The 27,474-nt window shown below is 32.3% G+C and overlaps 1 protein-coding gene across 1 annotated transcript in view; it reads right to left on the reverse strand.

Moving 5' to 3' along the window:
- The window catches only part of PRTG (protogenin), a 150,295-nt gene that overhangs the window by 72,930 nt on the left and 49,891 nt on the right, over positions 1-27,474 (reverse strand). The window contains exons 3-9 of the mRNA XM_031955249.1: positions 10,688-10,832; positions 9,585-9,718; positions 9,005-9,142; positions 8,593-8,751; positions 6,499-6,658; positions 3,207-3,454; positions 690-854 (exon numbers count right to left, since the gene is read on the reverse strand). Coding sequence (XP_031811109.1) covers positions 690-854; positions 3,207-3,454; positions 6,499-6,658; positions 8,593-8,751; positions 9,005-9,142; positions 9,585-9,718; positions 10,688-10,832 — 1,149 coding nt within the window. The remainder of the gene's footprint in view (positions 1-689; positions 855-3,206; positions 3,455-6,498; positions 6,659-8,592; positions 8,752-9,004; positions 9,143-9,584; positions 9,719-10,687; positions 10,833-27,474) is intronic.

Raw genomic sequence — 27,474 nt, forward strand, 5'->3', positions numbered from 1 at the left:
TTGGATGGACATGAGGCAATAATTCAAAAGTTATTTTAATTTATATCTCTTTGATTAACATAGCACCTGATTTTTAATAAACAGGTCTGATAACTGAGTTTAATAAGTAATATAAACCAAACATATCATTTGTAAATAAGACATCTTTCAAAATTTTCCAAATATTTTTGATCCACAAAACTAAGATTCATGTAAATAATACAGAACTATCCAAAGTTTCATAAATCTAAATAATTTGCCTCAACATTATGTCAGGTACTTCAAACCCTTTGTTAGAAGGACCTTACATAAATTTAAGGTTATATCATAAAATGCTTAAGCCACATTCAATGTAATTTAAGTAATTTTATCTTTTCAATGACTCGTGGTATAGCATCATATTTCAATGATATGTCTTAAGGTTAAGAAAAGAACTACAAGGCAGTTTTCTTGTAAAATTTTGATTTAAATATTAAAATTTTAAGTTAATAAAATTATTTATATATAACAATATTTCAATTACTTTGTCATACACTTGATAGTATTGTAAGTTAAAACCACTCCTGAAATGATATAGATATGTATTGCTGCATAATTTTAAAAATATAAAATTGTTAATATTTTCCATAATCAAAAACTTAAGTTTAACAGCAAATTAAAAACTGATCAATTTTACCAAATACTTCAGTTCTCTAAGATTACTTTCTTACCATCTTCAAGTGTATTCTGAGTCACATGATCAGACATCTGGCTGGCTCCCATTGGCATATAGGCCACAATATAAAAAGTATAATTGCTGGCTGGCTCTAAGTCATCAATAATATAATGGGTTGTATCATTTCCAATGACTACTTGATATTCTTCATTATTTAAACCTGAATTAAAGAAATAATAATTACTACATAGAAATGACATATCTTCAAAATGTAATGAAAATCACCCAAGTCCTACCATTGTAATAAGCATATCATTCTAATCTGGTATCTACCATTCTCCTTTAAAAAAAAAAAAAAAAAAAAAGCGAACTAGAGATTAGTAACTTCCCAAAAGAAATAGTATCTTGTCACAAATGCATTGTTAGAAATTTTTTGCTGAATAAGGTAATCCTAAACACAATTAATGTTACCTAAATCAAATTAAATATTGAGTCAAAACACACAGTAGACTGTACAATAATACAACACAAAACTCTGCAAAGTCTTATCATTCAAATTGATCTTAATGCTATTTAAAGTCAATGTGTTTTTTTAAAAAACTTAACTGCAAAAGCTTCATATTTGACCACAGAGGATGTGATGTGATTACACTTTTAAAACAAACAAACAAAGTGATCTAGCAAAAGATCTCAACTGTATTAAATTAGACTGACATAAGTTTTTACTTTCTTTTATACTGAAAGAAAAGGACTGGAGCAGAATGTGATTTTAAAAAATGTTTAGTTCAGTAATGAGTCTCTTTGAGAAGAAAAAAAAATTCTCATCAGTTCTTATTAAAATATGCATGGCAAGGTATAGAGCAGGGTTTGTCTTTGTTGGATTTAATTCCTATAGACTGAACTTGTAAAGTGGAACAAGTGTAGTGAAAGCTACTATGCTTCCCTACAATTCATAGCAAATGCATGTCAACTTAATCAAAACTCTGTAAAGGCTGCAGCTCTTGCTCTGAACAACTGAATTTATAAACAAAACAGAAGGCAAATTCCACTATTAAGTTTTCCCACATTTCTGAATTAACTTGATAGCATTTTAATTAGACAAGATTATGGGCATTTCACAACAGACTAGTTAATAGCTTGTTAATTAGGAATCCCATAGTACGATTTCTGACCTGCCAAACAAGGTCCTTGAGTTCAAATTAAAGGGCCTTGTTCTGTCCTTGAATAGACTAGTAGGCCTCATGTGGAGGTTCTAATCAAACAGCTATAATAGAAAACAAGAGCAGCCTTCCACCAAATCAGTATTCCTTTTGTGCCTTTTCTAAATCACTAACAAGGGAATTAACATACTCCAACATGCTCCCTCATCAGACTTTCATTCTTTCTTGGTACCATGACCCCTAATTTAAATGTAAAATATTCTTCTTTAAAATACAAATAAAACACCTGTTAGTTTCTTCAGATAACATTATTACAACACTATTCTTCTGGAAGGGCTTAAGTTGTTTTTAGTTTATATTTCATAAATGCTGGCTTGATGTGCAATTAAAATTGTCAATGTTTTTAACTACTGAACATTATATGATACCATTAGAGAAATCTCTAGGTTTTTCAAAAAACTGTTTCTTTCATCTTTTCTTCATTTCTCTGAAAGTAAAATTTAAAACTAATAAATAAGACCCAATAGAATTGAACAGAAATGTCAAGATGGACTAAATTTCAAACTTAATTTTTAAAACTGAATTCAACAAGGAACTTATCTAACTTAAGAAGTATAACTTCACATATCTTTAAAATGAATATGAGAATAAAAACATAAAATCATAGAGAATGATAATATATATATTTATAATTTCAACATAAATTGTTATGAAAAAACTACTTCTGCTACTATGATGCTATGGTCCATATAACATATACTATATATATATTTGTCTGGAGATTCTATACTGACTCCAGAATCAAATACAAAATCCTCTGATTGGCTTTAAATCTCTTCACAGCCTGGCCTTTTCCTGTCTTTCCAGTGTTCTTATACCTTACTCCCTTTCATATAGTCTCTGGAAATACTAATCTTGTTTCTCATACTTCACACTTCATCACTCTATAACTTTTCAATGTTTGTCCCCTATGACCAAAGAGGTTTCCCTGGCATAGTACATATGTACTATGGCATAATTTTTAAAAACTTTAAAATCTGCATTAAATATTAGTTGAAGAGTTCATCTCTCAGTACAAATGAATCCTTTAGTATGGAATTTTTACTAAGTGAAACATACTTTATACTAGGTTTCAAGAATTAAATATGCTCTGAACATAATAAAATCTATAACTTTTCTAAGAAAAAAATCTAAAGTTGTTTGAGAAGAAGGCAGAATAGTATTACTTGTTTTAAAATTGGATATATGTCCCTTTAACAATTTTGTTCAAAGAATTAAACAGAATTTTCAAAAAAAAAAAAAAAACCCAACATTGCTTGAGGATTATATACAAACGTGTAAATAATTTATACTGAGAAGCAAATCCCTTATAGTCAATGGAATTTAAAAACAAACTTTTAAATAGTGCTCACCTTCTGCTTTCATATAGTGTACTGAATAAGCAATGACTTTGTCAGAATTGTAAAGTGGTTTCTCCCAAGCCAAAAGGATGGCTGAACTTGACATAGTTTCAGCATGAACATTACATGGAGCCCCAGGTCTATCTTCTGACATTACTACAGTCAGTCTGGCTCTAGACAAAATAGATCCTTGGCTATTCTCAGCCATACACTGGTAAATAGCATCATCTTCAGGAATAATCTGGTTAATGACCAATTTGCTGAAGGAAGAAAAAAAAAATTGTTCAAGTCACAGACAAGAGACAGAAAGTTTTTTGGCCACTATTAATTCTTCTTGCATTAAAACCAAATTCTGGATGATACAAAATTCATTGGTAATAAATGACTAAATTAGCTTACAAGGGAATGTTACATTCAATCTTAAACAGACATAAGTTTACCATGATTTACTCATTCAATTACAATCAAATTCTTTTTTTTAATTAATTATTTAATAGCCTTTTATTTACAGGTTATATGCATGGGTAACTTTACAGCACTAACAATTGCCAAACCTCTTGTTCCAATTTTTCACCTTTTACCCTCCCACCCCCTCTCCCAGATGGCAGGATGACCAGTAGATGTTAAATATATTAAAATATAAATTAGATACTCAATAAGTATACATGACCAAACTGTTATTTTGCTGTACAAAAAGAATCAGACTCTGAAATATTGTACAATTAGCTTGTGAAGGAAATCCAAAATGCAGGTGGGCATAAATATAGGGATTGGGAATTCAATGTAATGGTTTTTAGTCATCTCCCAGAGTTCTTTCTCTGGGCGTAGCTGGTTCAGTTCATTACTGCTCCACTGGAAATGATTTGGTTGATCTCGTTGCTGAGGATGGCCAGGTCCATCAGAACTGGTCATCATATAGTATTGTTGTTGAAGTATATAATGATCTCCTGGTCCTGCTCATACAATCAAATTCTTCACATTCAGTAGAATATTGTTGGCAATTATTTTTCAAAATTTATCACTGCTTTTACTGATTACCACTACAACTACCACTATTACTAAAACAGGAGGCAGCTAGATGGGTCAATGGACAGAGTGCTAGATCTGGAGTCAGGAAGACCTGAATCCAAATTCAACCTCAGAATTCACTAATTGTATGAGCCTGGGCAAGTTATTTAATCTCTATTTATTTGACTTAATCACTGGAAAAGGAAATGACAAAACACTCCAGTAGCTTTGCCAAGAATATCCCTGTTGTTGCTCAGTCATTCAGTTGTATCTGACTATGCCCTCATGAACCATAACACCCCAGATCCTTCATTACCTCTTGAAGGCTGTCCAAGTTCACATTCATTGTTTTCATGATATTAACTCCATCTCATCTTCTACCTTTCCCTTTTCCTTTTGCCTTCAATCTTCTACAACATCAGAGTCTTTTCCAATGAGTCCAATCTTATTATGTGACCAAAGTGAGCCCATGAGGGTCACAAAAAAGAATGGACATGACTGAACAATAACAACAACTATCACAATATATAATATTGAGCATATTCAGTACTTTTTTTTTTTTTTACAAACTGGCAAAACAGATATAAAGTTTTTATTCAGCATAAAGTATAATATTGACAAGCTTATTAACATTAACATGCATATTAAGTTTTCAGCCAATTTTTAAGTTAGGAGGGGAATCGGAAATCATCTAGTCTAAGCCTCCTTTCATAACTGAAGAAACTGAAGTCAAAAAAGGATAAATGGCTTGCCAAAAGTTATGCCTTTGGTTAGTGGTAGGATGTAGGTTAGAACCCCAGATCTATTAATTTCTGAGTTCAATGTTGTCTTTAGTATGCCATTTTACCTCTTTGATGCATATCCTCTCTTATATTCCCCTTCACTCCCTCCAACAAAGGGTATTCTAGGAAAATTTGACATCACTAGTGGCACCTTCTATACCTCTCAACTTTTCCCTTCCCAAGGGTACTTGACCCCTCAAGGGGCTTGGATGAAATGAGTTAAGAGCTTTACTCTTTCTAATAAGAGAGATGACCAAACTATTAGCTTTCTCTCTGACTTCCTTTATGCCTTACAATCTTTTGGCACTGACACCTGATCTGCTTTTATTACCAGATCTCTGGACTATGCCATTCACCCCATCACAGCACCTTTAGGACTTCTGGGATTTTCCATCTATCTTGCAGCTGAATTTTCTTTTATGTCTGTCTTATTCAATTAAAGTATCAGCTTTATGAGAAAGAAGACTGTGGCAACTTTTAAAAATGTGTATTTTCAACACAATTCAGTGCATGTCATAGAGTAGATGCCAAATGAATTTTTTTTATTCATTAATAACACAACTGAATTTTACAGGATTCTGATCAATCAACAACCATCTCAAAAATCTTTATTGTATGTCAGGTACTGTACAAATGCTGGGACTACAGAGAAATAAAGACAAAATATTCTCTGGATTCAAGAAGCTTATATTATTACAGCAGACATATTATCTTAAAAATGAGACATACAGAATAAATATAAACTAAAAAACATGGTTATAGTAGGAGAGAATACACAAGGAGCTGGGAGGAATCAAGAAGGGATAAGGATGGCCCTTTAGCTGAGCTTTGAGGAAAGGCTATAATTGTAAGAAGAGATGAAAAGAAAAATATATTCTAAATGTATTCTAGGCATGGAGAATAGCCTGTATATCAGACAGAATATTTTGTACAGAAGGAGGCAATATTGGCTGGACTACAGAATACATGATAGAGAATAATGGTTAATAAACCTGGAAAGTTAAGCTGGATTTAATTGATAAAAGGATATTAAATGCCAAACAAAGGAATTTATATTTTATTCTAAAGGAAACTGAGAACCAATTTTTGCTTATTGAGCAGGGAAATGACATGGTCAAGCATGAATTTTAGGGAATACCAGTTTGACAGTGTATGTGAATAGACTAAAGAGGATGTGGAAACAAGGTGAGCAATTGGGGGTTACTAAAATAGTCCAAGAGATAGAGGTGAAGGCAACAAATAAGGGTGTTGGATAGTGTAAGTAGAGAGAAAAGAATGGATTCAAAAGCCATGTGGGGGAAATTAAGACTTGACAACTAAACAGATATTTATTTGGAAATGAGAAAGGCTGAGGAACTGAGAATGCTTTAATATCAAGGAATTTTGAATATTATCAACTTAAATCATTTTTTATCGAAATTGTAGCCTTTAAAACATAAAATAAAATTTTCTTATCTATAGTTATACGTTTAAAATTATTATTATAAAAAAACCAGAGCAGTAACATATCTCACCTGTTATACATTTTTATTCTTCCATTTGAATGAATTCTTCTTCCATTTTTGAGCCATGACATTTTGGGTGAGGGAATTCCCTCTGCCTGACATACAAAACGTGCAGTACCAGCTCGGGGCCTTGTTAAACTTTCTGGCCATTCCACAAATGAAGGAGGAGCTATTTGGAAAAAAGATTTAAAAAGCTAAATCTAAAGTATTTCTCAGATCTCAAATGGAAGGATTAAAAGAAAGGATAGTTATTAATCTATACTAAGACAGAATTCCTTACCAAATGATAAGATAGTTTTTTTTTTAATCATCCTGAAGATAGCTGTGAATATTTACAAATTACAGAACCAAATTCTTATGCCTACCATTTTTTCCATAGCAATATTTATTTAGATATCTACCTTTCACAGAAACTCCCTAAGTAACTATACTGATATACAGACCCCAGATATACATGCCTGTTATAGATATAGATTTTATATGTATGTGGGTTTGTGCATGTGTGTGTAGGTTACACGTATAGGTTACTGTATTGTATAGGCACATTCAATAATAATCATACATACAAGTTTACAGATATGTGTCTACATGCCAATCTATGTATAGTTATATAATGTATATATGCATATATACACATGTATATTATATATAAAGATAGCATATAACTCAATAGATAAAAGAGGATAAATATGAAGGAGTAGGTCTAAATTTAAAATATCAATGGCAAAACCATATAAGTAGATTGCAAGTTCAATATGAATCAATAGTGTGACATGGGAATCATAATAGTTAATTTGAATGAAGACTGAAGAAATGTATATATGTTACAGAAAAAGAGGGGTGGCAGACTCTACCGTTTAAAAATTATATTTAATTTTTGATGTCAAAAGAGCACTGCCAGCTGGGCATAATGGTTCATACCTGGAATCCTTGCTACCAGGGAAGGCTGAGGCTAGTAGCTGTCTTGGGCTAAGAGTTTTGAGGTGCCCAAGGCTGAAGGCAATTGTTGAAAGTCTGCACTGTCTGGCATAAAGATGATAAGCTAATCACCTCAGATCAGAAAAAATGGAATGGTTTAAATAAAGCTTCTGTGCCAATTAGTATGAAGATTAAGCCCCTGAGTAGCCACTGCACTTCCAGTCTAGGTGAGATGGAGAGACCCAGTCTCACCAAAACAAATCAACCAATCTGACCAACTAATACATACAAGGGAAAGTGATGATGAGGCTTGTAATTATGCTATCCAAGTATCAGCTAAGAAAACAAGTTAGACTGGAAAAAATATTTAAATAGGGAGAGTAAGATCTTTCTTCAAATATTAGAAGACTAACAAAATAGTTACACTTTATGATAAATAGATAATAAATAAGTAAATAATAAAATACAGTTAGACCAAAAGATAGAACTAGGAACAAAACTAAAGGAAAACTTCCTAATAGAGTAGTCCAAAAGTAGAATGGGTTGCTTCAGATGATGAATACTTCATCACTGAAAACCTTCAAGAGGGATATATTAGGTAGGATTCATGAGATTAATGCTAAAATGTGGGTTGGATTGGAATACCTCAAAGACCACTTTCAACTGAGAGTATTGTTAAAATGGTATTATCATGGAATGTTAGAACTAAAAAGGCACAGGCATCATTTAGTTTAAACTTCTCATTTTTTAGACAACAAAACTGAGGTTCAGAAAAGCTCAGGAATTTTCTAACATTACCATAGGTATTTTATAATATACCTCTGTCCTCCTGAGTCCTATACCTAATGTTTCTGCCAAGCCATCATATCTGCCTCTCCATTCAGCACGGACAAAAGGGCATGAATTTTTGTAATTAGGAGAAAGGAGATAAAATGAAAAAAGCACATTGGTAGGCAGGATAAAATGAATGGTTAAGATGGTCAAGCAAGGAGGGCATGGAAAAAGAGGTGAATTTTAATGTATCATTCTAATTTCATACTCGTAAGTTTAGAGTAAAATACTACTCAAGTGATACATAGAAACCAGATTACATAATTTAGACAGATGGACTGTCAACTATTAAAATAATAAAGCAAAATATGAAATTTTAACATTCTTTTGATTAGAAGGAAAAAGTAAACTTACCTAGGACAGTTAGAGTTGCCATGGCTACTGTGAAGTTCCGTGTGCCAGGAGTAGTGGCACGACAAATATATATCCCAGCATGTTGCAGCTTAACATCAGATATCATGAGATTACCATTTCCAAGTACTCGAGTATTAAATACATCAATGGATTTGTGATCTATTTCAAAGAAAAAGATCCAGTTACAAGGATTTAAGATGTGTTCTAATATTACAGCTATGGAGAAAGCACTAAAATGGTATAAAGCAGAACTGCAATGATGCATATTTTCCCTATGTTTTAGAAACAAATATAAAACTTAACAAAGAAAAAATCTACTGGAGAAATTAACTAGCATAGATAACAGCATAATTATTTTATTAAAAACATTTAATTTGTTAGTACGAGTAAAAATAATTTTGGGCAAACCTACCGAGACGACTCCAAGAAATGATTGGCTTAGGATTTCCTGTAGCCATACATTCCAGAACAACAGTCTGATGCAGAGAAGTTGTTATGTTCTGTGGACCTGCTATAATAGTTGGTTTTTGAAAGGTCTTAGACTCCTTGGCTTTGAAAATAAAAGTAAATGGACATAAATTAAAAATTAAATAATCCATGAAATGCAAATAATATAGCAAAATATTTTTTAAAAATCTCTACTAGAAAATTTATCATTCAATTATTATTATATTTTAATTCATTTAATCTTGCTATTTCTTTTGAGAATCTATAAAAGTAGAATACAAACAAAAAAGAATATTTGTTAAGAACCCGTAGGCTCAAATTTAATTTTTATTAAAGTTTCTAGAATCTTTTCTAGGAGGTCATCCTATAATAAGATGATCTGAATGATAACTGAGGCTGCCATTTAAAAACTCAAAATTAATGCTACTGCAAAAAAAAAAAAAAAAAAAAAAAATGATCACAATGGTTTACATTTAGCACGCAGTGTCTCTTAAAAGGCAAAAGCTAAGAACAGAAAAAAAATGAAAAAGAATATTCATCTTTACCTGAAATGACAGTTAAAGTAGCCTCTATGCTTTTATGTCTATTGGCTAAAGTAGTAGCAACACAACGATAATTCCCAGCATCCTTTTGGCCAACACCATAGATTTGCAGCACTCCAGATGGCAGAGCTGTTATCCTATTATAAAAGCAAAAAGATAATGAAATCATTTGTATTAGTTTTTGTTTTTCTTTTTGGATAAACTTTCTAAGAAGGGATATATTTTAGCTCTTTTCAAAGAAATGTATAAAATATATCTGATATTTTCAAAACACAGTTGATTCAAAAGTTTTACTTTGAGCCAATACTGCTCTCTAAACAAGGAAAGGGATTCTAAAATATGTAGCTGTGAAAATAATTTTTTATTTACAATTGTTTACAATAACTTGTATTTTCCAAGAATATGTAAATGAAAAATTTAACCATAGTTTCACAAAGTGAAACTCAGCATTCAAGATTGTGGTTAACTGTTAGCCCATACATTATTTTATAAATTTTAATTTCTGGCCTTCCTGAGGCTAATATCCACTAAGATAGTTTCCAAAAGAAAAGAATCTCTCTGGGAAACCCAGTTTCCACTCTAAAAAATGTTTTTGACCTAGTCATATCTCATTAATTAAAGTGTTTAAAACAGCCTTTGGCACCTCGACAAGATGCATGCTAAGAGGTTAACCCATGTCCCTCCCATGATATAGGGGAAAAGACTGGTGCAATGTTTTTTATAAAGTGAGTAGGTAAGAAATTAAGGCTCATATAATCCAACAAACTCATAACCAAAGATGTGATAGGAATACTTCCTGGAAGCCTGGACTTTAGTTTATTTGTATAAGCATGGAAGTAGATAGAAGGAAAGGATGTCCTTGGGGAGACAAACTCTACTATCTCACTGCCACGCACATAAATAGAGATTAGCTTCAATAATCCCAATAGTTACTTTTAAAATATGTGGCATAGAGGAATCTAATTTCTATCCTAAAGCTCATTCTAACTAGTCAATAAATAAATTTATATTTAATCTTTTTCTTGTATCTCTCAAATAACTTTTTTTTAAAAAGGTCTTTTTTTATATAAATATAGTCACACTGATAAAGAAAAAAGTCCATTTACCTGTCCATAATCAATGGTAAGCTTGTTTGATTTAATTCCCAAGTTATGATAGCAGGAGGGTGTGACATAATCTTACAGGCAAGTCTCGCAACCCCACCTTCTTGAACCTCAATTGAAGCTGGCTGAATTTCAAATGTGGAGATGGCTAAAACACAAAAGTTTAAAAAGATAAGAATGGTAAAGGAAAAACAAAGCCTTGAAAACAACAAGTAATAAAAATTGAAATGCCTTAAGTTTGTATTCTTGCAAATTTCTAAGCAAAAGCATAAAAATAGTTTAAGTTAATTTATCAAACTAGAAATTTGTTCTCCATGTCCTGTTGATAGCCTACATATTTAGTGCAATTCTGATTTATTATTTCTTTGGAACTTATAGATACAAAGAAATGGAGGACAGGAAAGGTTCTGAAATAAGACAGAGTGGAATCAAAATATACAAACATACATTCAAATACATTCAAATTACTTGATAAGAGAAAATCAATACTATAAGGAGAGTTTATCTTTATTTTTAGAAATTATTTTTAGAAACTGTGACAGATGTGGCTCTTTTCAACAATGAAGTAATTGAGGGCAATTCCAATAGAGTTGTGATGGAGGGAGCCACCTGAACCCAGAAAGAGGACTGTTGGGACTAAATGTGAATCACAATATAGTATTTTCACCTTTGTTGCTGCTGCTGTTGTTGTTTGCATACTTGCTTTTTTCCCCCTTGTTTTTCTCCCTTTTTGATCTGATTTTTCTTTGCAGCATGATAAATGTAGAATGTTTAAAAGAACTGAACATATTTAACCTATATTGGATTACTTGCTGCCTGAGGGAAGCGGAGTGGGAAAGGAGGAAGAAAAATATGGAATGTTGATGTTTGCATGTTTTTTTGTTTTTTTTTTGCTGAGGCAATTGGGGTTAAGTGACTTGCCCAGGGTCACACAATTAGGAAGTTTTTTTTATTATTAATTATTAAAGCTTTTTTGGTACAAAACGTATACATGGATAATTTTTCAACATTGACCCTTGGAAAACCTCCTGTTCCAAATTTTCCCTTCCTTCTCCTCAAACCCTCCCCCAGATGACAGGTAGTCCAATCTATGTTAAACATAATAGAAATATATGTTAAATCCAATATATGTATACATATTTAAACAGTTATCTTGCTGCACGAAGAAAAATCAGTTCAAGAAGGAAGGAAAAAAAAAACTGCTAAAGAAAACAAAATGCAAACAAACAATAACAGAGAGAGTTAGAATGATATATTGGATCCTCACTCAGTTCCCACGGTCCTCTCTCAGTGGGTAGATGGCTTTCTTTATCACTGAGCAAGTAGAACTGGTTTGAATCATCTCTCATTGTTGAAGAGAGCCATGTCCATCAGAATTGATCATCTAATAGTCTTCTTGTTGTTGTGTACAATGTTCTCCTGGTTTTGCTCACTTTACTCAGCATTAGTTCATGTCAGTCTCTCCAGGCCTCTCTGAAATCATTCTGTTGGTTATTTCTTCCAGAGCAATAATATTCCATAACATTCATTATGCCATAACTTATTCAACTATTCTTCATTCACTCAGTTTCCAGTTTCTTGCCACTACAAAAAAGGCTACCACAAACATTTTTTCCACATACAGGTTCCTTTCCCTCTTTTAAGATCTCTTTGGAATATAAGCCCAGCAGAAACATTGCTGGATCAAAGGGTATGCACAGTTTGATAATTTCTTTGAGCATAGTTCCAAATTGCTCTGCAGAATGGCAGGATGTATTAACAACTGCATCAGCAATGTATCAGTGTTCCATTTTTCCCACATCCCCTCCAACATTTGTCATTATCTTTTCCTGTCATCTTAGACAATCTGACAGGTGTGTAGTGGTTTCTCAGAGTTGTCTTAATTTGCATTTCTCTGATCAATAGTGATTTGGAGGACCTTTTCACGTGATTACAAATAGTTTCAATTTCTTTATCTGAAAACTGTCTGTTCATATCCTTTGACCATTTATCAATTGGAAAATGGCTTGAACTATTATAAATTTGAGTCAATTCTCTATATATTTTAGAAATGAAGCCTTTATCAGAACCTTTGAATCTAAAAATGTTTTCCCAGTTTATTGCTTCCCTTCTCATCTTGTCTGCAGCATTAGTTTTGTTTGTACAAAAACTTTTTAACTTAACATAACCACAATCATCTATTTTGTGATCAATAATGATCTCTAGTTCTTCTTTGGTCACAAATTCCTTCCTCCTCCACAGATTTGAAAGGTAAACTATCCTATGTTCTTCTAATTTGTTTATAACATCATTCTTTATGTCTAGATCATGAACTCGTTTCAACCTTATCTTGGTATATGGTGTTACGTGTGGGTCAATGCCTAGTTTCTGCCATACTAGTTTCCAATTTTCCCAGAAGTTTTTGTCAAATAGTGAATTCTTATCCCCAAAACTAGGGTCTTTGGGTTTGTCAAACACTAGATTACTATAATCATTGATTATTTTGTTCTGTGAACCTAACCTATTCCACTTATCAACTGCTCTATTTCTTAGCCAGTACCAAATGGTTTTGATGACCACAGCTAGGAAGTGTTAAGTGACTGAGGCCAGATTTGAACTCAGTGATTCCTGACTTTAGGGTACCAACTAGCTATCCCCTGTTTGTATGTATTTTGAATAATAAGGTATAATTTTAAAAATATATAAATCTAGACTAGAAATAAGTCAATTACTTTCACCTGGGAGGAAAAAAATTTAGGGGATGTCATGGAGTATAAATCATCTGAGTTAGGATTTTAAGGAAAGGAAAACCTTCAACAAAGAGAAATTAGGAAAGGAGACTATTGTAGGCAAGGACATTTTCATGAGCATAGCCACCAAGACAGGAAAGATAAGAAAAGAGAATGAAGGAAAGAGTTTAGTTGGGTTGGATGAAAAAGAAGAATAAGATGAAATCTGACAGTTCTATTTGATTCAATAATTCAAATTTTAAAGTATCTGCCTTGAAAGGTAATGTAGTAGATATTAATGACTGTGGGAAACTATCAGAAGAAGCTGGAAAAGGAGGTTGAGTCAAGCTATGGAGGACCTTACTTGCCAAGATTGAAAGTATATACTTTCTTCAGGTCAACACTACAAACTTTTACATGGATTTGCTATTTTTTCTTTAAAAATAAAAAAATGAGTATTTTTTTTTATAGCACCTTAATTTCTGTACACATACACACTGGGTGTATGCAAATATACATGTGCATGTATATTCTAACCTGTAAACCATTGCTTGTAATAAAGGATATGAGAAGAAAAAAGCATGTCAGAAAAACAACAAACATCAATTGAGTCTTCCTTCCTCCTCTCCCTCCTTTCCTTCTTTCTTTCTTCTTTCCCTTCTTTCATCTTCTTTTCTTCCTTTCCTTCTTTCCTACCTCCTTTCCCTAGCACACAAAAAGGTTAAAAACCTCAGATTCATCACGGGCCTACACATAATAGGGGTCCAATAAATATTTGATAATTTGAGAACACTGAATAATAACTAAGTAATTTTAGATCTTCAGAAGGTAGTTTTTCTCACCTGTCAAACAGGGATAACAATTATCTTAACAAGGTTATTGTGAAAATTAAAAGCAATATGTTGATATTAGAGTATTTTATATATTTTAGAGTACAATATATTTTTATATAATATAATATAATATATTTAAATAATACATATATAATACATAATATTGTACTAAAATACAATACTTATTTTAAATAAATATAATTCATATTTATATAAATGTCAGCTATTCCTTCACTACTTTACCCATTAGTTCTCACAAAACAATTGCTTTATTTATACAGTATCATACAGTACACACATAATAGATGTTCAATAAATATAGGTTGAATGAACAAGTATATTTTACCTAATATTGTTAACTTGCTTGAGAAAATATATCATACAATATGGTAGGGCACAATTAGTTCTACATGAACAATGTTATAACTGAAAATAATCTAAAATGGCATAAGAGGAATAAAGAGACAGGTTCTTCAGAGATCCATGAAAAATAAGAATAAACACCAATGAAAAGAAACAGCTAAAAAAAGAAGAAAATAATAATTGACCAAAATAATTAGCAAAGCTCCTGAAATACCAACAACAATAGCCAGTTCCACACTAAAAAATCTGAGAATCAATAAGACACCAATGATTACCTACTGGAGTATAAAATATCCAAACCAACAAAAAAGAAGTATGTATACTTAAGAGAAACTAATGAAGTGATCTATTAAGAAGTTAAATTAGAACTTAAAGTTTCCAGTTAACTCAGAAGTTAAATCAAAACTATTAATAAACTTCCTTGTAAAAAAGGCATGGGGCCCATGTACAGAAATGTTTGTGGCAGCCCTTTTTATAGTGGCAAGAAACTGGAAACTGAATGGATGCCCATCAATTGGAGAATGACTGAATAAATTATGGTTTATGAATGTTATAGAATATTATTGTTCTGTAAGAAATGACCAATAGGATGATTTCAGAAAGGCCTGAAGAGACTTACATGAACTGATAAGTGAAATGAGCAGAACCAAGAGATCATTGTACATGGCAACAAGAAGACTGTGCAATGATCAGTTCTGATGGACATGGCTCTTTTCAACAATGAGATGATTCAAACTAGTTCCAACTGTTCATTGATAAAGAAAGCCTTCTACACCCAGAGAGAGGACTGTGGGAACTGAGTGTGTTCACAATATAGCATTTTCACTCTTTTTGTTGTTGTTTGCTTTCATTTTATTTTGCTTCTTTTTTTTTCTTGTGTATAATGTATGTATATATGTATAAATGTATAAATATGTATGCATGTATTGGATTTAACATATATTTCTACCATGTTTAACATATACTAGACTATTTGCCATCTAGGGGAAAGCATGGGGAAAGGGGGGGAAATTGGAACGCAGGGTTTTGCAAATAATATTATCCATGCATATGTTTTGAAAAATAAAAAGCTTTGATAATAATAATAAAGGTATGGGACCTACTCAAATTCACAAGAGTGCTATAAAACTGTTAATAATCAATTCCTATATCATTTAGATTTTCTCAAAACAAAGAACTACTGGTAGGCTATCTAATTCCTTCTACTAGGTCAATATAGTTTTAAAACCTAAAGAAACACAAAGGTAAGAAAAGTATAATGAGTATTATTTATGAATATTGGAATCAATTGTTATCCCTTTAGCATTCACCTTCTAGTTTTGATTGTGCCTTTTTGGACTTTACCATTTTGACTCAATTACAGTAATACTCTGAAATTTTCATTTCATTCCAGACTCCTCCAAGTGACAAATTCCTTCTAGGGCTTTCATTTGGGAATGGCTCTAGGATGGCCATTTTTCATTCCCTTCCCAACTATGCTTCTGATTCTACAGAGTGAGCCACCAAGGCATACCATGGGTTTTTTCTCCCTCCTTTTCTTTCAGCTATCTTTTCTGTGTTATTTTTCCCTACCCCTATATAGAATATAAGATTGTCTTTCTTTTTGCTTACATTCAATTCTTATGGCTTAGCAGACACTTAGAAAGTACTTAAGCACTTAATAAATGCCTACAGAAAACTTCCCCTAACTGAATGAAACCCAAGACATATAGTAGATAAGTCCTAGAGAATTTTCATGAATCAAAGAGATTGTTAAATGAGTTACTCAGAGTCCTAAGGCTAATAAATGTCATAACAGTTATTTAATCCAGGTTTTCTTAGACTTCAAGCCCAGCATATAGCATATATTATCTGATCTTGCTGTCACTTTCATTATTGATGATGTAAATAACTCAGCATTTGGACAACCTTGCAGGCATAGTGGAGGCTCTGGATCTTCAGTGAATATCAACATGTACACAGCACAGTGGATAGAATACTAAACTTGGAGTCAGAAAGTTGAAATCCTAACTTGGACACTTACTGGTTATATGACATTGGTTAAGTTGTTTAACCTCTCTCAGTATCATTTTCTCCCTCTTTAAATTAAGGACAACAACACCCACTTCTTGGAATTGTTGTGAGGGTTAAATGAAATACTTTCAAACTTTAAATTATTACTTAAATTGTCTCTCATATTCATATAGAATTTATAAGTGGAAGATGAACATCATAGGAAACCAACTCAATAAGTCAAACCAAAAGAAAAAAATAGAGGGTACAATCATTATCATATCATTAAGATACAAAGTCTTTGACAGGACTTTGGGAAAAATATAAAATTCACATCAGTCAAATAATGATTTTTAAAAATCCACTAAGAAACTATAATAATTTCTTCCATGCAGGAAACTGGAAAAAAGACATTGAAAAACCTGTGGGAAATTGTAAAAGGGAATGCCAGAAAAGCCAGTGCTAAAAAGGTAAATATACCAGCCTCTAAACCAGTCCTGTACAATAGACAAATGTCCTAAGACAGCAAGAACAAAATATCAGATACCCCAAAGCCACAAAAAGGTTGGAAAACCTTAGAATAGTCAGGAAACCCCAAAGTGAAGATTTTGGAAGCCCAATGTAACAGCAGTAACTAAAGCATTCAGCACCGGAGAATCCAGTTTTCTGACCTTCAAGAATCCAGTTTTAAACAAAGAACATTTTAAACCACCTCACCCAAAAATTTTAGACAGGGGTCTACTGTGGCCCTAGCACAATGTCCCAATTTATTCATTAAATAACTGAGTGACTGTTTTTTTAAATGATCAATATAAAAATTATCCAATATCCAGAAATTCCCCCAGAAGAATGAAATAATAATTACTGCAACAATAACAAATTGAAACTTGGAGAAAAATGTCTCCAAAGGACTGTAGATACATAAAATATGGCAGCACAAACCCAAAGATCTTGACCATTCTAGTATAATGAGAGTCTCCAAGCTCATCGGTATAGGATGCTCTCTTAGGGGAGATCAATACCCTGTGCCTGAGTGAAGTGGGATGTAGAGTTCGCCACTGTGGGAAAGAAAAGAGCTCCACCAGAAGGATGATTTCAGAAAGGCCTGGAGAGACTTACATGAACTGATGCTGAATGAAATGAGCAGGAGCAGGAGATCATTATATACTTCAACAACAATACTAAATGATGATCAGTTCTGATAGACATGGCTCTCTTCAACAATGAGATGAACCAAATCAATTCCATTTGTTCAATAATGAAGAGAACTAGCTACACCCAGGGAAAGAACTATGCGAAATGAGTATGAACCACAAGATAGCATTTCTACTCCCTCTGTTTTTGTCCACTTGCATTTTTTATTTCCTTCTCAGGTTAATTTTACCTTATTTCTAAGTCCTATTTTTCTTGTGCAGCAAAATAATTATGGATATGTATACATGTATTGTATTTAACATATACTTTAACATATTTAACAAGTATTGGTCTACCTGCCATCTGGGGGAGAAAGTGAGGGGAAGGAGAGGAAAAGTTGGAACAGAATATTTTTCAAGGGTCAATGTTGAAAAAATTACCTATGCATATATCTTGTTTTTTTATTTAATAGCCTTTTATTTACAGGTTATATGTATGAGTAATTTTACAGCATTAACAATTGCCAAATCTCTCGTTCCAATTTTTCACCTCTTACCCCCCACCCTCTCCCCCAGATGGCAGGATGACCAGTAGATGTTAAATATGTTAAAATATAAATTAGATACACAATAAGTATACATGATCAAACTATTATTTTGCTGTACAAAAAGAATCAGACTCTGAAATATTGTACAATTAGCTTGTGAAGGAAATAAAAAATACAGGTGGGCAAAAATATAGGGATTGGGAATTCAATGTAATGGTTTTTAGTCATCTCCCAGAGTTCTTTCTCTGGGCATAGCTGGTTCAGTTCATTACTGCTCCATTGGAAATGATTTGGTTGATCTCATTGCTGAGGATGGCCAGGTCCATCAGAACTGGTCATCATATAGTATTGTTGTTGAAGTATATAATGATCTCCTGGTCCTGCTCATTTCACTCAGCATCAGTTTGTGTAAGTCTCTCCAGGCCTTTCTGAAATCATCCTGTTGGTCATTTCTTACAGAACAATAATATTCCATGATATTCATATACCACAATTTATTCAGCCATTCTCCAACTGATGGGCATCCACTCACAGTTTCCAGTTTCTAGCCACTACAAAGAGGGCTGCCACAAACATTTTGGCACATACAGGTCCCTTTACCTTCTTTATGATCTCTTTGGGATATAAGCCCAGTAGTAACACTGCTGAATCAAAGGGTATGCAAAGTTTGATAACTTTTTGAGCATAGTTCCAAACTACTCTCCAAAATGGTTGGATGCGTTCACAACTCCACCAACAATGCATCAATGTCCCAGTTTTCCCACATCCCCTCCAACAATCATCATTATTTTTTCCTGTCATCTTAGCCAATCTGGCAGGTGTATAGTGGTATCTTAGAGTTGTCTTAATTTGCATTTCTCTGATTAATAATGACTTGGAGCATCTTTTCATATGACTAGAAATAGTTTCAATTTCTTCATCTGAGAATTGTCTGTTCATATCCTTTGACCATTTTTCAATTGGAGAATGGCTTGATTTTTTATAAATTAGAGTTAATTTTCTATATATTTTGGAAATGAGGCCTTTATCAGAACCTTTGACTGTAAAAATATTTTCCCAGTTTATTGCTTCCCTTCTAATCTTGTCTACATTAGTTTTGTTTGTACAAAAACTTTTCAGTTTGGTATAGTCGAAATTTTCTGTTTTGTGATCAGTAATGATCTCTAGTTCTTCTTTGGTCATAAATTCCTTCCCCTTCCACAGGCCTGAGAGGTAAACTATCCTGTGTTCCTCTAATTTATTAATAATTTTATTCTTTATATGCATATATCTTGTAAATAAAAAGCTATAATAATAAAAAAAAGAGCTCCAATTTCTTTATCTTCACACTCTTCAATCTCTTCTGGGGCCTCTTTGGGTCTCTTCAGTAATTTCAGTTTCTTTTGGCTTCAGCTTCAGGAGAAAAGATGGATAATGCTAACCTCTACTCCAGACTGCTGAAAGGATAATAAGACTTTGGGACAAAAGTAACATTGAGAGGAATTGGGATACCCCATCACATCCCTACCACCAGTAGCTTAATAACACTAGAGACTGGGGAATTTTTTCAAGATATGAGATTCATTCTCAATGGGAGAGTTCCTTCACTATGTATTGTCTGGTATATGTTTCTTCTGCATACCTTCTCTGATTTCTGTTTTAGAGAAATTAGTTTCTTTGCTACTCACCAGGTGAATATACTATAGAACTGGTATTTGATAGGAAGAGAATCTTGGATGTAAAGCTGGATTCTTGCATTCTCTAATAATGATAGCAATCAGAAATTTAGTTTAAACCTGGAAACCAAACCTTCTAGACTAATAATATTTAAGGAAGAAGACGGAAATAATTCCAGCTCTGTAGCCCCTCTACTTCAAGAGGGTAAGGTGGGCAAATTTCTAGTTTTAACCTCCTGCCTCCTCTTCTGGCAAGAAGGACTCTCCCTTCGAGCACATGGTAGACAAATTTTTATTGCGTGACACTCTGACTAAAGATTCAGAATAAGAACTCTATTTTTTTTCTTTTTTTCTTTATTTTTTATTTTTTAATTGTTTAAAATAATTATTACTTTTTATTGACAGAATCTATGTCAGGGTAATTTTTTACAACATTATCCCTTGCACTCACTTCTGTTCCAATTTTCCCTGTCCCTCCCTCCACCCCTTTCTTCAGAGGGCAAGCAGTCCTATACATGTTAAATATGTCACAGTATATCCTAGATACAATATATGTGAGCAGAACTGAATAGTTCTCTTGTTGTACAGGAAGAATTGGATTCACAATGTAAAAATAACCTGGGAAGAAAAACAAAAATGCAAACAATTTACATTCATTTCCCAGTGTTCTTTCTTTGGGTGTAGAGTTTGATGTTCTCTTTGTCAAAGAAATCCACTTCCATCAGACCTCATGCAGTATCGTTGTTGAAGTATCTAATGATCTCCTGGTTCTGCTCAGAATGAGAACTCTTAAATATAAATATATGAAATGTTTAGTCAAAGCTAACATAAAATAGAAGCATTCAGGGTATCTTTTGTTCCACTTTTGTGCTCTCTCTGTCTAGCTCTATCTCTACCTCTCTCTTGGAAGATATTAAGGAGAGTCTCTCTTTACAATATCATTTGAGATAGGTAAAAAATTTATTAATTAAATAGTTTTTTTTACTTTCAATTTTATTAATCTCTCCTTTTATTTTTAGAATTTCAAGTTTGTTATTTGATTGGGGATATTTAATTTGTTCTTTTTCTAGCTTTTTAGTTGCAAGCCCAAATCATTGATCTTTTCTTTCTCTTTTTTATGCAAGTAAGCATCTAGAGATATAAAATTTCCCCTCATTGCTACTTTGGCTGCATCCCACAAATTTTGGTATGTTGTCTCATTATTGTCATTTTCTTGGATGAAATTACTGATTGTGTCTATGATCTGCTGTTTCACCCATTCATTCTTTAGGATTATTTAGTTTCCAATTACTTTTTGGTCTATTTTAGTCTATTTTATCCTGGCCTTTTATTGAATGTAATTTTTGTTGCATCATAATCTGAAAAAATGCATTAATATTTCTGCATTTCTGCATTTGATTTTGAGGTTTTTATATCCTAATATATGGTCAATTTTTGTATAGGTTCTATGAACTGCCAAGAAGAAAGTGTACTCCTTTCTGTCTCCATTTAATTTTCTCCAAAGATATATCATATCTAACTTTTCTAGTATTCTATTTACCTCTTTAACTTTTTTCTTATTTATTTTCTGGTTTGATTTATCTAGTTCTGAGAGAGCAAGGTTGAGATCTCCCACTATTATAGTTTTGCTATCTGTTTCTTCTTGTGGCTCTCTTAACTTCTCCTTTAGGAATTTCCACGCTATACCACTTGGTGCATACAATGTTTAGTATTGATATTGCTTAGTAAAAAAACTATTGAATTAATAAATAAAACTGAGTTGGTTTTATGAAAAAAAAAACCCAACAAAATAAATAAACCTTTAGTTAATTTGATCAGAAAAAGTTAAGAGGAAAAATCAAATTGTTAGTCTCAAAAATGAAAAGGGACAACTTTCCACTATTGAAGAGGAAATTAGGGCAATAATTAGGAGTTATTTTGCCCAACTATATGCCAATAAATTTCATAACCTAAGTGAAATGGAGGAATACCCACAAAAATATAGATTGATCAGATTAACAGAAGAGGAAATAAATTACTAAAATAGTCCCACATTTTAGAAAAAGAAATAGAACAAGCTATTAATCAACTCCCTAAGAAAAAAATCCCCAGGACCAGATGGATTTACATGTGAATTCTACCACACATTTAAAGAACAATTAACTCCAATACTATAGAAACTCTTTGAAAAAATAGGGAATGAAGGATTCCTACCAAATTGTTTTTATGACACAGACATGGTACTGATACGTAAACCAGGTAGGATGAAAACAGAGAAAGAAAATTATAGACCAATCTCCCTAATGAATGCAACAATCTTAAATAAAATATTAGCAAAGAGATTACAGAAAATCATTCCCAGGATAATACACTACAACCAAGTAGGATTTATACCAGGAATATAGGGCTGGTTCAATATCATGAAAACTATCAGCATAATTGCCTTGATCAATAACCAAATTGACAAAAAAAATGATTATCTCAATAGATGCAGAAAAATCATTTGATAAGATCCAACACCCATTCCTATTAAAAAAACTAGAAAGTATAGGACTAAATGGATTTTTCCATTTTCATATAATGGTCAGTATTTAAAACCATCAGCAAGCATCATATGTAATGGGGATAAACTTGAACCATTCCCAATAAGATCAGAGGTGAAACAAGGTTCTCTACTATCATCCTTACTATTCAATATTAGAAATGCTAGTTTTGGCAATAAGAGAAGAAAAAGAGATTAAAGAAATTAGAGTAGATAATAAGGAAACCAAATTATCACTCTTTGCAGATGAAATGATGGTGTACTTAGAGAACCCTAGAGAATCATTTAAAAAACTATTAGAAATAATCCACAACTTTAGCAAAGTTGCAGGATACAAAATAAATCCACATAAATCATCAGCATTTTTACACATCACTAACAAAATCCAACAGCAAGAGATACAAAGAGAAATTCCATTTAAAATAACTGTCAATAGTATAAAATATCTGGGAATGTATCTGCCAAGGGAAAGTCAGGAACTATAAGAGCAACTACAAAACACTTTCAACACAAATAAAGTCTTATCTAAACAATTGGAAAAATATCAAGTGCAAGAGGTTGAGCTAATATAATAAAGATGACAATAGTACCTAAACTAATCTATTTATCTAGTGTTATACCAATCAAACTTTCAAGAAACTATTTTATTGACTTAGAAAAAAATAACGAAATTCATCTGGAAGAACAAAAGGTCAAGAATTTCAAGGGAATTAATAAAAAAAAAGCAAATGAAAGTGGCCTAGCTGTACCAGATCTAAAACTATATTATAAAGCAGCAGGCATCAAAACCATTTGGTATTGGCTAAGAAATAGAGCAGTTGATCAGTGGAATAGGCTAAGTTCACAGAACAAAATAGTCAATGACTATAGCAATCTAGTGTTTTAGAGACCTAAAGACCCCAGCTTTTGGGATAAGAATTCACTATTTGACAAAAACTGCTGGGAAAATTGGAAACCAGTATGGCAGAAACCAAGGACTGAACCACACCTAACACCCATGGTTTCATGATCTAGACATGATCTAGACATAAAAATGATATTATAAACAAATTAGAAGAACATAAGATAGTTTACCTCTTAGATCTGTGGAGGAGGAAGGAATCTGTGACCAAAGAAAAACTAGAGATCATTATTGATTACAAAACAAATAATTGTGGTTATTATATTAAGTTAAAAAGTTTTTGTACAAACAAAACTAATGCAGGCAAGATTAGAAGGGAAGCAATAAACTGGGAAAACATTTTTAGATTCAAAGGTTATGATAAAGGCCTCATTTCTAAAATATATAGAGAATTGACTAAAATTTATAATAGTTCAAGTCATTCTCCAATAGATAAATGGTCAAAGGATATGAACAGACAATTTTCAGATGAAGAAATTGAAACTATTTGTAATCACATGAAAAGGTCCTCCAAATCACTATTGATCAGAGAATGCAAATTAAGACAACTCTGAGATACCACTACACACCTGTTAGATTGTCTAAGATGACAAGAAAAGATAATGACAAATGTTGGAGGGAATGTGGGAAAACTGGAACACTGATACATTGCTGGTAGAACTGTGAAGGGTTCCAACCAACCATTCCGGAGAGCAATCTGGAACTATGCTCAAAAAATTATCAAACTGTGCATACCCTTTGATCCAGCAATGTTTCTACTGGGCTTATATTCCAAAGAGACCTTAAAAGAAGGAAAGGGACCCACATGTGCAAAAAATGTTTGTGGCAGCCCTTTTTATAGTGGCAAGAAACTGGAAAGTGAGTGGATGGAGAATAGCTGAATAAGTTATGGCATAATGAATGTTATGGAATATTATTGTTCTGTAAGAAATGACCAACAAGATGATTTCAGAGAGGCTTGGAGAGACTTACATGAACTGATATTAAGTGAAATGAGCAAAACCGTTATACATGGCAACAAGAATACTACACGGTGATCAATTCTGATGGATGTGGCTTTCTTCAACAATGAGATGATTCAACCCAGTTCCAATTGTTTAGTGATGAAGAAAGCCATCTAAATTCAGAGAGAGGACCATGGGAACAGAGTGAGGGCCCAACAAAACATTCTCACTCTTTCTGTTGTTGTTTCCTTGCATTTTATTTTCTTTCCTAGTTTCTTTTTTTTCCTTCCTTCTTGAACTGATTTTTCTTGTGCAGCAAGATAACTGTATAAATATGTATACATATATTGGATTTAACATATATTTTAAAATATTTAATATTTATTGGACTACCAGCCATCTAGGGAAAGGGTGGGGGAAATGAGGGGATAATTTGGAACAGAAGGCTTTGCAAGGATCAATGTTGAAAAATTATCCATGCATATGTTTTGTAAACAAAAAGCTTTAATAAATATATAAAACAAACAAACAAAACTTTAGGAAACAGATGCCACAAAGATAATGCATCTTTTATATTTTTAATCAACTAACGGAGTACGTAGATACTGATGTGATCAATATATAAGTTTATATATGTTTATGGTACTTTACCTAGGTTACCTTGTTCATTCTGAGTTCATTCCAAAGTAATTCTGACCCCAAACTAATAAGACTAAAAATACTTCATTCATCCTATTTAACATAGGTTTCTTTTCAATGTCACTGATGCTCTTAATAGTTGCTAAAATTTTTCAATACTATCTTCTCTCTAATAAAACCCTCCTTCTTTTAAATAGAGATAGCAGTTAAACAAAACAAGCCATCACATCAACCATGACTAATAATAGCCTTATGCCTCATTTCACACCTGTAGATGATCACTGCACTACTGAAAGAAAAGAGGTATATTTCATCTGTCTTCTCTAAGTGAAGGCATGCGTGTATATACAACTCCACAAGTAAAAATGACAAAGAAAATTTTTTTTTTGCTTTTTTTACCAAATCTTTGTTATCATACCCTTTGAAACTAAAAAGGGAGAAACCTAACTTATTCTTATTTCTCTTTAATCTTGGTAAAAAGACTAGAAAATTGAGACTTGAAATAATAATTAAGCAAGATTAAAACAAAGTTGTCTGTGAATTAATGGCAAAATTAATCATGCAATCCAAGTTACTGATTCACTATGTTATATTATTTATACATGTGTCTTGCTTTCAAAAGACTGTTCCTTACAAATGGTCTATTGTTAGAAAAATATCACAGATAATATGGAGTTTTAATCTTTCCTTTTGCTTTACTCTCCAGATTCTGTTGAACCCAACTTTATATAGTAGGTACATGTATCAGTCCATTAATCAAATGCTGAGAAACAGGAAAAGGCTAATTTTTGCATTTGAAAATTGTAATTGCCAATCTTTAATGAAGATAAAATGCAAACATCCATATAGAATGGAGGAAATCAACTTCAGAACATATATAATTAACTCAGATTTTCTTAATGTAGAAAACAAATTCATATTATTTTTAAAAATTCCAAACCTGAACCAATGCATATAGAAAAGTATATATAGCAATTAAATAAATTCTTTTACTTAACATAATGTCAATATAAATTTTTTTTCTCATTTTCTCACAGGTTTGGTTTAATTCACATAGGACATTTCCCTTTGCTAATAACAATCATCTTTATAATGTCCAATTTTATATCTCATTTAAAACTAGATTATAAATCCTTTATGTCATTGTCAAATATGTTTTCACTTAAATTAGCAATACTTCTAACTTCATGAAAATTTCTTTCTTTCCCAATGCTGATTTTATTTCTTCTAGTAAACTGTGATTTTACAAGTCCACTGCTATCTTGTGAAACCTGACCTCTTTGTATCTTGCTTCTCTTTTCCCACAGCCAGTGCTAACATAAACCAAGAACTCAAGAAGTCATTAAAATAGTGCTATTAAGAGGCCAGAGCTCTATAAAATGGTCAAGAAACAAAGTATCTAGAAACATTCGCTGTTCTCAAAAACAACCTTGCAAATGCAATAAACATAAGTGCTTTTTTTATTTGAGACTTCCTCTTTTCCACTTCTCTACTTAATCAATTTGGGCCAAAGATTTATAATCAATACAAGTGGACTAATAATATTAGCATTATTAAATCTTTGTATTTAGCAGTTGCAATAGTATTTTATTTTAAACATTGTATAAAAGCTAACATTTACATAATTACATTTCAGTTTAAGATTTATAAAATGTTTCCTCACAACCTTCACAACAATGAGTATTTAACATAATATTAATAACTTAATTTAAGTTATATCAAATTATATAAAAATTTAAGTAAAACATTTAGTGTATAATTTTTTGTCTTTCTAATGTAAAATCTGCACTTTGTTGTCAAATATCACTACAGAGAACCCATGGTTATTATATCCTAATGAAATAACTCAAAAATGAAGATATATTGCATGTTATTCAAATCACTTAAAATAACATTCTTACATGTAATGAAAACATGAGAAAAATCATTGCTTTTTAAAAAATTGACATGTATATTACCAAATAGACAAGACTGTACCCAGTAAATCATACCATCATGCTGATGGAATACTTAAACTAAAGGGTAGTATCAACAATATAGAGTGCTTACCCTCTACCAGTAGACCTCTGTTTCACCTAATAAACTTTTATTTTTTTTATTATTTTTTTTTCTGAGGTAATTGGGGTTAAGTGATTTGCCCAGGGTCACAGAACTAGGAAGTAATAAGTATCTGGGGTTAGATTTGAGCTCAAGTCCTCCTGATTTCAGGGCTGGTGCTCAATCCACTGAGCTACCTAGCTGCCCCACCTTATAAACTTTTAAACCAATCCCAGAAAAGAAAAGAATAACACAGGAAGTAGAGTTTGTTAGCAGACAGTCTTTCTATTCCCAACAGTCTTTCTGTACCCAACTCTCCCTCACTAATTTGTTATCTTACAATCAGCCTTCTCTTGAAAATCTTTAGAAAAAAAAAACTCCTCCAGAAAAAGACTTCTTGTCTAAAATCCATCTCTTCAGAAGGAGAAATTATCTGCAATGATGTGAAATGTCAATGAAACATAAAACAATAATAAGCAGCATAATCATTTTTATGATATGTTTTTCAATTAACAC

Source organism: Sarcophilus harrisii, chromosome 2, assembly GCF_902635505.1.
Source record: "Sarcophilus harrisii chromosome 2, mSarHar1.11, whole genome shotgun sequence".
NCBI classification, from domain to species: Eukaryota; Metazoa; Chordata; class Mammalia; order Dasyuromorphia; family Dasyuridae; genus Sarcophilus; species Sarcophilus harrisii.